The 13,517-nt window shown below is 36.1% G+C and overlaps 3 protein-coding genes across 8 annotated transcripts; 1 reads left to right on the forward strand and 2 right to left on the reverse strand.

Annotated features, from left to right (window-relative positions):
• Positions 1–20: 20 nt before the first annotated feature.
• On the reverse strand, positions 21–4,692 carry LOC142985442 (adenylate kinase 8). Its single transcript, XM_076133634.1, has 11 exons — positions 4,510–4,692; positions 4,236–4,371; positions 4,054–4,139; positions 3,867–3,972; positions 3,608–3,792; positions 3,213–3,426; positions 3,007–3,131; positions 2,671–2,762; positions 2,149–2,296; positions 1,079–1,166; positions 21–160 (listed from the first exon to the last, which is right to left on the reverse strand). The coding sequence occupies exons 1-11, from the start codon at positions 4,600–4,602 to the stop codon at positions 66–68; spliced, it is 1,368 nt and encodes a 455-aa protein (XP_075989749.1). The 5' UTR covers positions 4,603–4,692; the 3' UTR covers positions 21–65.
• Positions 4,693–5,048: 356 nt separating this feature from the next.
• LOC142985461 (folylpolyglutamate synthase, mitochondrial-like) lies at positions 5,049–11,321 on the forward strand. 6 transcript variants are annotated; one of them, XM_076133666.1, is made up of 8 exons: positions 5,049–5,404; positions 6,207–6,317; positions 7,860–7,967; positions 8,581–8,760; positions 9,093–9,229; positions 9,636–9,816; positions 10,271–10,647; positions 10,924–11,321. In XM_076133666.1, the coding sequence occupies exons 1-8, from the start codon at positions 5,309–5,311 to the stop codon at positions 11,294–11,296; spliced, it is 1,563 nt and encodes a 520-aa protein (XP_075989781.1). In that variant the 5' UTR covers positions 5,049–5,308; the 3' UTR covers positions 11,297–11,321. The 6 variants fall into 6 exon arrangements, with proteins under 6 accessions (XP_075989781.1, XP_075989797.1, XP_075989813.1 ...); XM_076133682.1 differs by having other exon boundaries at positions 6,207–6,287; XM_076133698.1 differs by having other exon boundaries at positions 5,049–5,253.
• A 235-nt stretch (positions 11,322–11,556) lies between these two features.
• Positions 11,557–13,496, reverse strand: LOC142985497 (putative RNA polymerase II subunit B1 CTD phosphatase RPAP2). The gene has a single exon (XM_076133710.1). It carries the CDS (start codon positions 13,387–13,389, stop codon positions 11,596–11,598), a length of 1,794 nt encoding a protein of 597 aa, XP_075989825.1. The 5' UTR covers positions 13,390–13,496; the 3' UTR covers positions 11,557–11,595.
• Between the last annotated feature and the right edge of the window lie 21 nt (positions 13,497–13,517).

A 13,517-nucleotide genomic window follows, 5' to 3' on the forward strand; every position in this document is an offset into this window, starting at 1 on the left:
TTTTTATTTCTACACACCTCGTCAACTAAGACCTAAAAACACTCCAGGGAGAAGAAAAGGCTGGTTTAGTCGCCACAAACATTACGTAGTTGGCATCCTGTCTCGATATCAAACGCTGGTGCTGCAATCACGGCGGCCTGAATCTTCACTTGAACTTTATCTGTGAACACAACCTCATAAAATTCGCTCACTAGCAATTTGGCATCGTTCCACAATCTCAAAAGAGCACGAGTGTCTGGGGAAACTACCACGTCAGACTTTGGCTATGACTCATTAATGTCGTCAAACAAGAAAGGCATTTTGAGATAATATCTATCCATAAGAATTAGTCACATATTTCGGTACATGAACACAAAATACTTTCTTTCCTTCAGACTAGCCAGACGGACATAAGTAGGTACGTAAATAGATAAACGTAGGTATTGTAAATTATTCGAGAGAGTTCTTTCACGGCAAAATACAATTTATTTACTATCACTAAACCAATAGTAATTCATTGATAAGTGGGTATCTGCAAAATATGATAAATTCCAAGCGCTTGACGACAATGACGACGTCAGCTATATAGTCATTGACCCCACAAAGTGAACGGTAATGGCAGCAGCCGCCCACGACCCATTTCGTGGCGAATTGCGACTTACAACCTTGATCTTGACTTTTTAGCTATCCCAAGGGGAACTGAAAACACGATTGTTTGCCAAGATGTGTCCGCTAAAACATGTATTATTCACTGAATGTTAGTTTTTCACGTGTAGAAGTTGTGGCACATACATTTGCCTTTGAAATATCGTATTACCTTTTGAACCAAATTCTTTTTAGTCTCGCAATACAATAGGATGTAAATGTATTCTTACTTTTGTTGATTGTGAATACAAAGTCAGTTGTGTATATATGACGCATGTCTAATTTTCTATATGCTAAGTTAAGACTTAAGAATGGTTTCTTAAAAAACCGCTGACGTTAGGATAGCATATTTAATGATTACTAACATACTATTTTTCAATGGGCACCTTGTACGTACTCTATTAGCGAATACATGGGGCTTGTTCATATCCAATAGCAATATAATCTAACATACCAAATGGTTCATTAGCATCCACCTCCACGGCTGTAATACCGGCCGCAGCGCGCAGCTCAGCGAGAGCTTCAGTAAAGTAAAAGTCCAGCTAATGAAAGTAAAAACACAATTAAAACAAAGTGAATGTTAACATGCTTTGTTAAATTTAGTTTACTTTCAGTTAAAATAAAAAGTTACGATTTCTCTGCTTTAAATTTTCACGGGTTGATAAATACAGAAGAATTAATAATTGGTCAAGTGACGTTTACTCAAACTAAATTTCATTTTCTTAAATTTCTACGTTTCATACTTCATATCTATTTAGACATATTTTAGACCTTCAATAACCCTTCGCGTAGAGTTACTCCAGATAAAGAAATAACTCCTTAAGCGAACGCAAGAACTACAGTAGAAGTTAGACGGTACGTTATAAGGCGAACTAAGGCTTATGAAAAGGTCTTCAAAAATGTTTCCATAGCACTAGAATCCGTTAAAAATGTAGGCCGACTCCTAAATATTACGTCATGGCGGTTAAACAATTATCGCTAGGTGCTCACAGTTATCCAAATTTCGGTCACGTCCAGTAACGGTTCGGTCACAGTTATCACTTGATAATTTAATATCGTCGGGCCTAAATTACGGTTACCTGCGAGTCAACGACTCGCCAAAAATGCTAATGATTAGGTACAGCTAGTGAAGTAGGTCAGAAAACTTAAGCAAACGGGGTTTCCTCTCTTCTAGATTTTTCAATTACGTTGTTAAAATTATTATAATGGGTATCAAAGACAATTGTAAATTAAAGGTATGATAATGCCTTAATTATTTGTGACCCGAAAACATGTGTTCAAAAATAGGTATTTTTTTAATTTGGATAGGTATATCGAAAGTTAGTTGCGTCTGGTTATCATAATTATGGCCCAACTGTTTGTGTAGAGGCAGCCTAGCAGTGTCAAGGATTGTCTGTTTGGTTGGTCAGGTTGGCCACGATTGACCATCTTACTTAGCCACTATATCGATCATCGTGATTGAGGTGGTCAGTGGAACCTGTTTAATAAATCTGTTAACGTCATTTAGATGGAACAAACGGTGACCTCAAAATCAATGACATCTTCATCATTGCGAGGGTGGCGCTTCACCCTCGGTGTGCCAAATGGTGCCGTCTTGCCGGTGCACCAGTCTATGCCGAGAGCTAAGCACCGTGCTTTGCACGTCGCCATCTCCGCGTTCAGGAATATAATGCTGAAATTAAATTAGAAATTGTGTTTTTGTCTATTTTGCTTTGATATAGATAAACAGTGGGTATGTCAGCACATAGGAACTACTAAGATAGGATTGTAAAAATGAAAGTTGCACCTACACCAAATATAAAATACAGTAAATGGAATATACCTGAATCTATTTTTAAGAATAGATGGTATACAAGAACATTCATGCAACTATTGAAATAAAATCATCAATCGATCATTCTACTGCAGTATTTCGTGACTCAAACACTACCTACTGCAATTTGCAAGCTTTCATTTAGAAAGTGGTTGAAATCAGAGCAACTATTGTCCATAATAAAAGTGTAAGTACAACTAGACCTCCTACAATATTGTAACAATGAATCGCACCGGTTTGGCGGAGTCGGTTGACGGTCGAGAAGTTCGAAGTCGTTGCCGCAAGTTGGGTACCCGGCGAGCACCCATCCGTTGTCAATACAGTCCTGTTTGAGAAACAAACCTCACTATAAATTGACATTACTACTTACGTACTAACACTACATAAATATACCAATAGATAATACAAATAATGTTTTAAACCAGGTTCGATTCCCGAATCAAAAATAGTGTTTTCTATGCTTCCACTAGTTCTCTGACCCGGACTTTCGCCGCAAATAATGTTAATGAAGTAGATTTAAGGCATTGTTCCCATTTAAGTGTTTGTTAGCTAAGAAGTAGGTAACTCACCTTTCGCAAAATCCGTTCCTTGACAACATCAGCTCGCACTTGGATGCTGGTGCCGAACTTACGAATACGTTCACCAATGTCGTTGTCCTTTTCCTTAGCTTCGTTGAATATAGACTCGAAAAATACTGTCCATAAATAAAGATATTTCGTGTTAAGTATCATCGAATACAGAAAAAAAGGGTTACAATAACAGTTTTGCTTCTTACGGAAAACTAATCCGAAGTGTTTGGCTAGAGCATACGCCTGGGAACGGCGTCCAGAGCCACGAGGCCCCAGTAACACTACGCGATACACCCCAGGAGCCCCAACTACGTGAAGCCCTTGCTTAGGGCCCTGATGTCCAGCCCTACATGCATTCACTGCATTGAAACATTTAACGCTTAACTTCTCGGTATCGTCTTCTGGGTCGATGTGGACTTCCTGCACCGAAAATCAATAAGATAAGTATAAAAGTCAAAATGTTTATTTTACAATCTAAAACCGCAACTTACAGTGCCTTGTTAATGTTACATACTTACCGTTCTATAAGCTAGGTATGTACGAAAGTAGTCTTTAAAGAGTCTGAACTTGGGATGTCGTTGTAAGTCTTTCTTATCCCTACCTTCAGCGTGGCCTTATAAGCAAACTTGAGACCCACAAAGTCTTGCTGAAAGAAATTGCGAGCTTTCGTCAGATCATTGTAAGCGGCTTCAGCGGCAGGAGGCGTCTTCATAAGCACCAAAGTTACTGTGGGAAGCACTCCATCTTGCTGTAAGCAACGGGCCTCACGAACTGTGCAGGGATGATCTGGAAAAACGGCAGAATTCTTGTAGAAGACAGACTCTAGAATAGCATAGGCTTTCATAATATTTTTTTATTACCGAACATCAACCAGCCAGCCTGAGGCACCGGTTCCTTCATAGTAAGGGACTTAGTTACTTCAGACATTAGGACGGAGGAGACACATCCCGGCTCGTAATTATCGTGCTGCACATACAAGATTATGACGTCATTATATGTTCAATATCACTAAGATAAGTAATATTGCATGTTATTTGATGTTATTACTTTCTCGTAGCGGTCCATCACGCACCGACGTGTGATAACAAAGCATCCCAGATCTTTTATCAGTATTTTCACAAGCCCATTAACATCTACAAATTTAAATATCTTGATAAGAAAATAAATGCTCGGAGAGACAATGGTACCTACAGTTAATAACAAAACATTCGTTTATATTCTTTTTTTACCAATATGTAGCTTTGGTTCTATGAGCATGATTATTCGGTCCGCTTCCTTAGTATCGTGTAAGTGGCGACTTAGATATATCTTCATATGTTTAAGATGATCTTTAGGCAGATTTATGACCAAGTCTTTTAACATATCCTGAAATGTGTTTAAAAATCATAGCTTGTATCTAAGTGTGTACATTGAGTTATCAGTACGGCGTACCTACGTACTACTTATAAAAAACGGGTTCATTCGTAGTTTTAACTATTTCTACAACTTAAAGTGAGTAAATACCTTAAACAATATGTAAATCCGGTACTTTTCAAGGTATGGGATAAATCTTACGGGCATCGTCAATGGACGCTTCGTACTATCAGTTTCAGTCATTTTGCTCCTGAATATTTAATAACTCTACAGTAAAATGAAATATTTATCAACAAAATTACTTTGATGGTAATAAAACAGATGTTTATGTCATTTTCGTGTAATTTTTTTATATAAAATAGCTTAGAAAGGTTAGATACCTACTTATTCCACCTGTTTGTGAAAAATAAGTAGATCCACCACACCCCTGACGTGCATGCATTCTGGCCTAACTAAGAATTACTTTCCTACAACTACAAATTTTAATGTACCTACGCTTTGTGTACTTGTTAGGAATTTCACATGTATGCAATTGTCAAAGAGCAATTAGCTGCAGCTGACCTGTGTGTATGGGTAATTATACCATATTTATTCATCTTATTTTATAATCACGAGGAATAATACGATAATCCTATAATGTTAGTGGTTTTCGAACGAATGATCTGTCAATGTCAAATTCACATGTGAGTTATCAATTGTCAAAATATGATAAGGTTATGTTTACGTAATTATAATTGCTTATAGAAGCAAATATTAATCATTTTCCGGTTGTTTTCGGATACATGTTATGACAATAACTAATATGAGGGGTCAAATGTCTTATACCTCATTGATAAGTAGTAAGGGATCGACAAAAAAGCCATGTGATTTGATACACTCATCGAGTTCGACGAGGTTAATATTTTTTACTCTTACTGCAATATAATTGCGTCGTGAGATCGTCTATTATATGAGTGACAAGCCGATGAACGGCGTCCATTTGTTGCGCGGTTATTTAGCGAGTAGTGTAGCTGTTAGGATGTGTTCGTCAAGAAAAAGTTACGAGGTACGAGTTATCTTTATTTTATTATTTTGTTTTGGCGTAAACGCCATGATGTAGTTACGTTCTTACTTAAATTGTGGGAACAGAGATTATTCCTTTAATATTGCCATATCTTGCAGTCTTACTCCCTTCTAATTACCTGTATATCTTTTATTGTATTTCTTCAGTCATTATTGACTGTCGGTAGTCGGGACAACTGCAGCAAATCGATTATCGTTTGAGCACCATTTGTTTGTAAACATTGACATGTAAAGTACTACAATGTCTGTGTGGTGTCTGTAATAGTTGTGCAATGATTTTGGTTTCAAGATTTACATATTCTTATAAGAATCTTAGTAGTTTGCAGTTTGTTAGAACTGGCACACAAGTGTTGGTTCAAAGCCCTGTTTGGGTAAGTAAAGCATTTAAACAAAATTTGCATTATCTGATCATAGTAGCTTGCAATTTCATAGTGATAATATTATGTTCTTGATTCCAATATTGCATATAAGTCTTATCAATCAATGGTGTATTTAATCTACACTTTATCTATCTTATCAGCCAGTTCCACTTATGGATGAGTATGTAAAGGCCTCATATTTTATTAAACTGTTTTAGTTAAAAGTAATGCCTACCAGTGTTTTTGATCAGAAATTGCTAAAAGTAAGGATTTGGTGTTTATCTTAGAAGTCTTTGCCAAACAATATTTTTTACACAAATGTAAGGCTGAATGTAAACAACAAAGCCATTATAAAAAAAATAATGAAAAAATTGCAGAATACATTTTTCCAGTGTAAAAAAGTTATTTATTTTTCTTAAATTCCAGGATGCTGTTTGCAAGTTAAACTTGTTGCAGTCAAACAAGGCCAGTATTGAACAGATAAGGAAGGACATAAGGACCGGACAAGTAAGTAACATAGTAGCTGAATTACAAAAGGTAATTGTTATTAGATTTCTTAGCATGGACATCAACATGGGATGGAGGAATGACTGACGCAGTCAGCTTTGCATGGTTGGTATGTTCATTCATGAAAAAGGTATTGGAGAGTCTAGGAATGGGGGACACACAGATGTGTTATTTCTTGATAGCAATAAGGTGTTTCAAATAATAAAAAACGTAATTTTGCTAGTTAGGATTTGGTTGTGAAATGTGATATTTTTTTCTGAATTTGCATTTTTTAATGCAATACTTTATTAGGTACATTTAAAGTATGCTGCATATTTGAAAGTGCTATTAGTCCTTGGGTTCACAATCACATTATCTCAGTTATAGAAAATGCATTGTGCATTGTCTTGCAACTAGGGAATGCAATCCCGACTCGAGATCGTTAACTCGAGATCCCTCGCGATCAGAAATATCAATCCCGCGGTATCCCGAGATTTTCGGGATCCCGTCTAGTTAGTAAAAATAATACAATTCGAACGGCTTGTTTAATGTAATATGTGTGTGATAGTGTGGTGAATGCAATGAATTATTATTTGAAAGAAAATAAAAGCCTTTATTTTTGAATATTACTAACAACGTAACATAATTAACAGGTGTAATAACATGAACATAATCAAAAAAGTAGGTGTAGCTCCAGGAAGATCAAAATAAAAAGTAATCACATGGCATTTTGAAAGTAGCCTCTTAAAATACAAAGTGTATCAATAGTACGAGCTTCTAATCAGCATCTTAAGTCTATTGCAATGTAGCCAGCTGCTGAAAATGCCTCTCCGACAATCCCGAACGGGATCTCGTCATATTATGCTTCGGGATTGATCCCGAAAAAATACACGGGATCTCGCGAGATCGGGATCCCGCGAGATCGGGATTGCATTCACTACTTGCAACATTATTCAGCTAATATACTGAGAAAACTATGTTCTTGCACATAAAGAAACAGATTTTGTTTCTTGTACTTGGGATTTTCCATACATTTGCTTCTTACATAATAAGAGGTACTAGGATCTTTATTTTCTACATAAAAATTAGAGGGTTTTTATGTTCATGTATCATGTCCATGGTCAAATGAATGATTCGGAATGTGAGATCATCAATGCCTATAAACTGACATTGCATCATATATCTAGATAATTAATATCAATGCCAATCTGATGAATAACCACATGTGTTCTTAGAATAATCAAATAAATTAATAAATTTAAGCTTTAGTAGATGTAATTACTTCAATCACAACGCTTCGGATTCGATTCCTAGGTTTAACAAGTGTTATCGGGCTTCCGAATTTCGCTATTATGTCTTGAACTGCAACCTAAAAGTAAGGTGTAGGGAATGCGACTACGCCGATCACAGGGTCTAGAGTTTTATTCCTGGGTCTGAAAATTATTATTAGTTTTCTAATTATTTTTGTTTTATGTTCTGAATAACAAAACGGAAATTGGTATTCACATGCCCTATTTTTTTTCTGCAATATTCTATTCTTCCCTTTGTTTGTTTCATATTTTATTTATAATTAGTAATTTTGCATTGTTTCAGAAATGCACGAATTTAGAAGATATGGAGAGTTATCTGGCGCGGACTGGAGTGTCGATGGCGAAATTGGATCAACTATCTGTGATACATATTGCTGGCACCAAAGGAAAGGTGAGACCAAGCTTATTTTTATGATCAACCATTGTACTAACTTTATTGTAGTGAGTTGTCCCGTGATATTTATTTATTTTACCTAGTAATAATAAAATAAACGTTACGATAAACGTTTGTCTAATAAATGATTTTAGAAGGCTACACTACAGAAAAGTGTTCACCAAGATATATATTTTTTATTGTACTTCTTGAGAGTTTAATGATAATTAATTGTCGGAATAGCTTAATTGTTTTTACAATAGATTGTTTTTTTTATTGTTATTTCTAAGAAATATAATCATGTTTTGTTCTAACTGACCAATTATTTAGCTTGACAACTAAGTAGATTAATGAAAAAAATCTAGGTTATTAGCCTATTATATTATTACTACATGACCCACACGACGACTCCGTAAGCGTACAAAGCATCTCCTTTTTCACTTATATAAATAGGAGAAGATATTTTACATAATATGTAGCTTAAGTTTTAACCGTAAATAAGAGTATATACTAACGCAGTTTGAACTCGGTTCACCGACTATATCCATGCTAAATTTGATAAATGTCGGGAGGTACAGTGGTTACAACATAACAAACAGTATTTGCAAAATCTGTTGCTTATATTTTTCAGGGTTCCACAAGTGCTATGTGCGAGTCAATACTCCGACACCACGGGTTCCGCACAGGGTTTTATTCGTCGCCACATTTAGTGGCTGTACGTGAACGTATTCGTTTGAACGGAAGAGTACTGTCAGAGGATCAATTTGCGCAGTATTTCCATCAAGTTTATGATCTATTGGACGGCAGTAAGGTGAGATTTAATTTCTATTAGTTTTAGAATAGGCTAACAACAGAATTGAAAATATTTCGAGCTGAGACTAAGTATCATTTAAATATTAGAAAGTGTTTTAAATATGTTAGTGCATGCTATCGGACCGGCAGCCATTGCTTTGTATGATCCTGGGCCTTCAAATGTCTGCATGCTGAATTTAATCAAAATCAGTTCAGCGCAGTTTAGCTATGAAAGCGTAACAGACTTAAACAGACGGATAGACAAACTCGCATTCAGAAAATTATAATATTAGTACCTATACATATACAAATTAATTGCTGAATGGCTAAATGCTTATTTTTATTCCGTAGGCGTACGAGGGCGACATGCCGAAGTACTTCGCGTTCCTGACAGTGATGGCGTTTAACGTGTTCCTCAAAGAGAAGGTGGATGTGGCGCTCGTGGAGGTCGGCATCGGAGGCATTGTTGATTATACTAATATTTTAAGGTACGCTATTATACATTCAACCATTTAAAAATGACATCACGCCTTTATCCTATAGGGATGACAGAGACCACAGAACGCCACTTGGTACAATTCTTAAAAACTTTTCTTGTCTCATTCCATCCATTCATCTTGTCAGGCCTTAGGATCTAGATTATATACCTACCCAATTTACATTTTTCTCCTCTGACAAATCGATATATATTCATGTCGCAAGAACCCTTTATGTCAACATCGGGCTATTATTGAGAATATTCGAACAGACATTTAAAAATCCAATATCACTTTATCCAACCCGGCAATTGAAACCCAAGACCATGTAATAAGCATTTGTATATATAACCTGTCGGATCACAGGAGCATATTACGCATTTATTCAGATGTTTCAAGTTTACTTTTTTGTTTTCAGAAAAGTTCCTGTAGTAGGTATAACAGCGCTAGGCTTGGACCACACCACGATACTCGGCAACACGTTGCCGGAGATCGCCGCGGCTAAGGCTGGCATTATGAAGCCTGGCTGCGAGGCCTACACTGTGACGCAGCCTAATGACGCTATGGATGTATTGAGAAATGTTGCTGATAGTTTTAAGGTGAGATTTGATAACTATTTTGATTTCTATAGGGTTTCATTGTGAAAATGTCTGTGCACAGTTATTGCTTTTTTTTGGTTTTCCTATGTTTTTTACGCATTTCTTGATGGTATGCAAAGTCCCCGACCGACACTTGGTAAGCGTGGTGGACTCAAGGCCTAACCCCTCTCTCAATACGGGAGCAAACCCTTGCCCTGTAGTAGGATAGTTTATGTAGTAGGATAGATTGTTTAGTATTTGTACATATCCAATAAGATATTTTATTGTAGTTAGAATAGTGACTTATAAGGTAAATCACATGTTCTTATCACAAGGAAACATATTTCTTCTATTAGATCATAGAAAGATGTTGTTTCCTTATTAGAATATGCATTTGAAAACAAATTTAAAAGAATCAATCAGAGATATCAAACTACCCACAAAAAATGTCAAATACATATTTTTTTCATTACAGTGTCCATTAACAGTCGTTCCAGACTACAAAAGCTATACATTCCCGAACACAGACAAAGTCCATCTTCCAGTGAATCTCGAAGCTTATCAGACGAACGCCTCTCTTGCCATACAACTAGCCCACGCGTGGATGCGCATCACTAAATCAACGCAAAGGAAAAACGGCCTTAAGAAGCTTACAAATAATGTTCAAAATGATATAAAGTTGGAGTCCGTAGTGAAGTGCGTGACAAAGGAAACTATGGAAGGTCTGACGTCATGCAAGTGGCCGGGGAGGTATCAAGTGATCAATGCGGAGTATGCTGAGTTTTATCTCGATGGAGCACATACTAAGGAGTCTATGGATATTTGTGCGCAGTGGTTTAGAGATAGTAACAGGTATGTACATGGTTTGATATTTTGACTTCACCTTAAAAACATAAGACACAATTTTTTGTGTGGAAAGAACGTCGCAAAAATAACGAGACTGTTAAGCATGAAAGGAATATTTAGCTAACTGTAGCATGAACCATATCAACCGTGTCTACATCGTAGTAACTGGTAGTAAAGTCCATCAAGATAGAAGAGAGCCAGGTTGTAGGGGTATGCGTAGATGGTAGGAAGATTCAAAATTTAGATAGTATTTCTAAATTAATAGCGTCTTCTTTTTTCCAGATTACATGACAGAACATTAATATTCAGCGCGACAGGAGACAGGAACGGCGAAACATTACTACAGCCTCTTCGTAGTTTAGGCTTCACTTCCGTCTACTTCGTAATCCCTACCGCCTATAGACATATAACGCAAAACAATGACAATTATTCTAAAGTAGAGGACGAGGAGCTCATTGCAAGGTGTCAGAAACACGCGGACATTTGGCTGGAGTTCCAAGGAAGCGCGGCAAAAGTGACAGTTGCTGGCTGTGTGGCCGATGCCTTAGTCAGTATAAAGAAAAATAAAGTTGACAGATCGTCTGTACTCATCACAGGGTCATTGCACTTGGTCGGTGCTGCACTCTCTATACTAGATCCTAATCTAGTTGGTTAAGTTTAATAAAGTTTATTTAATGTTATTTAAATTGTTTTATTTGAGAAATGTTGTATGTGTAGTATAAGGATCGAAAGTACGCAGCAGGAAAAAAAGTACTTTAACTACTACAAGATGTTTAGTTCCAAAGGTTGTAGTGACTCATTTTTGACTGAAAGTCATACTTTAGTTTTTCCTATATCATTGAATCAATATTTACCAAAAATGATACTTTTATAAAGCTCATGGATTTCAATATGTTGTTAAAATAATACAAGAAATACAAAAATAAATATATTTAATCAATTACTTCTAAAACTTTATTCTACAGTTAGTTGTGTGTCATTAGTGTCTAACAATCTATCAATATCAGTTAGCCAACATATTAATCTATCCAAATACCCTCCGTCTTGTTTATAACTTAACAACAGTAACTGCATATGTTGGTACGCAGTTGGCTGTTCTAACAAATACTCTAACCGTTTATCCCTAAGAGAAAGTAATTTGATGAAAATTATTGCTATAAGAGTCCATTGTATCGGCTTAAACATAATATTGTTTGCTTTTAATTTAAATGTATTGACGAGTAACCGTACATCAGCACTTATCTGCAAGCTCAATAAACCTAAGGAACGTAACAAATCAGGTAACACTTTGTTCAAATGCTGACAAACGATTCTTCTACGTAATGCATTCTGGGAATTCTTATCAACTAATGGCAGGTTTGTTGTATTTTCCTCTTCTGTGGGAGTTTGTACAGTTTCTTCAATCTCTGGTTCCGGTATTTCCGTTTCTCCAGAAAAGAACGCTTTGACTTTCAACTGCATTTTCTTACTCTCTTCTTGCAACATTCTGTAACTGGGCAACGGTTTAGTCTCCCGTTTTAAAGTGTCACTGTCAAACTTTTTATCTTCCAATTCTAACATATTTAGTTTCTTACACAATGCCTGATACTGGTCATAAGCATTTGAGCTGTAGAAGATGCCTTTTGCATAATTATTTAAATACTCTTTGATACATTCTCCTTTATCTGCTACCATTTCTCTGACTTTTTCATCACCGAATAGCAAAAGCATTGTGTCTAATGTGAACCATTCAGCCAGACATTTTTCTACTTCAATAGTTAAAGCAGTTACTAAAGGTTGCTTTTTCTGTAGCACTTTAGTCTTTTTGGTTGCTTTGTTTTCTTTTGTTTGTGGCAGAGTAGCAGTCAGTATAGGATCAATCTTTCTCTCTGGTTTTTCAATAATTTCTCCAACAATATTTAAAGGATTTGATACGGGCTTTTTGTTTGATTTCTCAGTGAGTGGTTTAGGTACTTCTTGTTGTAGTATTGTTTGTACTTGGTTTGATGATTCAGTCACATTTATATTCAAATCATTAGGTATTGTAGTTTTGTTGGAATCATTACTTTCTTTAATATTTAGTTTGTTTATTTCATTAGTGACATCATCAAATTTTTCACTAACTTTGTCTTCAATTTCTAATTGTTTAGTAGACTCTCCATTATCATGGCCGTCCAAAGCATTGTCTGGTACATCAACAAGACTAGCTTGAGTAAAATCATTGATAGAAGTGAAAGACTTCTTCTCAGTTATTTTAACTCTATCTACCAGTGTGACATCCACTTCCTCTCCCATACCACCAATGTTCTCGACCTTTAAAAGATGGAACTTAGGTATGTCTTCATACTCCCTGAACCATAAAGGGCTTGTCAACAATTGTTTATTCACGTACATAGCAGCACTATAACAATTATTACTGCAGAAGTTTTTCCTTGCAGTGATGTCATACACTTTATTCGTCTTGAGCGATATTCTATACTTCTGTTTCGGTATATCTTTGACCGACAGTGTCTTGGGACATAAAGGGTAACCACACAAGTGTATTATGGATCTTTCTTCTATAATATCTTGGAAGTGAGTCTGATTAATGTCCGGTAAACATTGTAAGAGGTATGTATCAGTGACACAGCTTTCTAATAAACTCTCCACAATCTGTTGGGCTTTGGCGTTGCATTCACGCTTTTTCAGGATGGCTTGCCGTATTTGATCCTTTGACATCTCTTCGATTTTTGTAGGCCTCTTCCTCGGTTTTGGGGTTATTGCTTCCATTTTTGTAGTTTATTTAGACTCTGGTGATTAAATAATTAAGAGCAACTCGTATAATGTTGTAAATATTGCAAAATATTGTATCACTTGTAGCATGTCAAGTTGTGAACTGGAAAACTGACAGGTGATTG

This window comes from Anticarsia gemmatalis, chromosome 2 (assembly GCF_050436995.1).
Source record: "Anticarsia gemmatalis isolate Benzon Research Colony breed Stoneville strain chromosome 2, ilAntGemm2 primary, whole genome shotgun sequence".
Classification (NCBI taxonomy): domain Eukaryota; kingdom Metazoa; phylum Arthropoda; class Insecta; order Lepidoptera; family Erebidae; genus Anticarsia; species Anticarsia gemmatalis.

Coding starts and splice junctions, on each gene's coding strand:
- LOC142985497 (XM_076133710.1), bottom strand. CDS start 13,389: ATGGAAGCAATAACCCCAAAACCGAGGAAGAGGCCTACAAAAATCGAA.
- LOC142985461 (XM_076133659.1), top strand. CDS start 5,694: ATGATTTTGGTTTCAAGATTTACATATTCTTATAAGAATCTTAGTAGT. Junction 6,318..7,859: donor TAGTAGCTGAATTACAAAAG/GTAATTGTTATT, acceptor GCATTGTTTCAG/AAATGCACGAATTTAGAAGA. Junction 9,817..10,270: donor ATGTTGCTGATAGTTTTAAG/GTGAGATTTGAT, acceptor TTTTCATTACAG/TGTCCATTAACAGTCGTTCC.
- LOC142985442 (XM_076133634.1), bottom strand. CDS start 4,602: ATGACTGAAACTGATAGTACGAAGCGTCCATTGACGATGCCCGTAAGA. Junction 3,973..4,053: donor TGATGGACCGCTACGAGAAA/GTAATAACATCA, acceptor TTGTATGTGCAG/CACGATAATTACGAGCCGGG. Junction 3,427..3,607: donor CTTATAAGGCCACGCTGAAG/GTAGGGATAAGA, acceptor TTTTCGGTGCAG/GAAGTCCACATCGACCCAGA.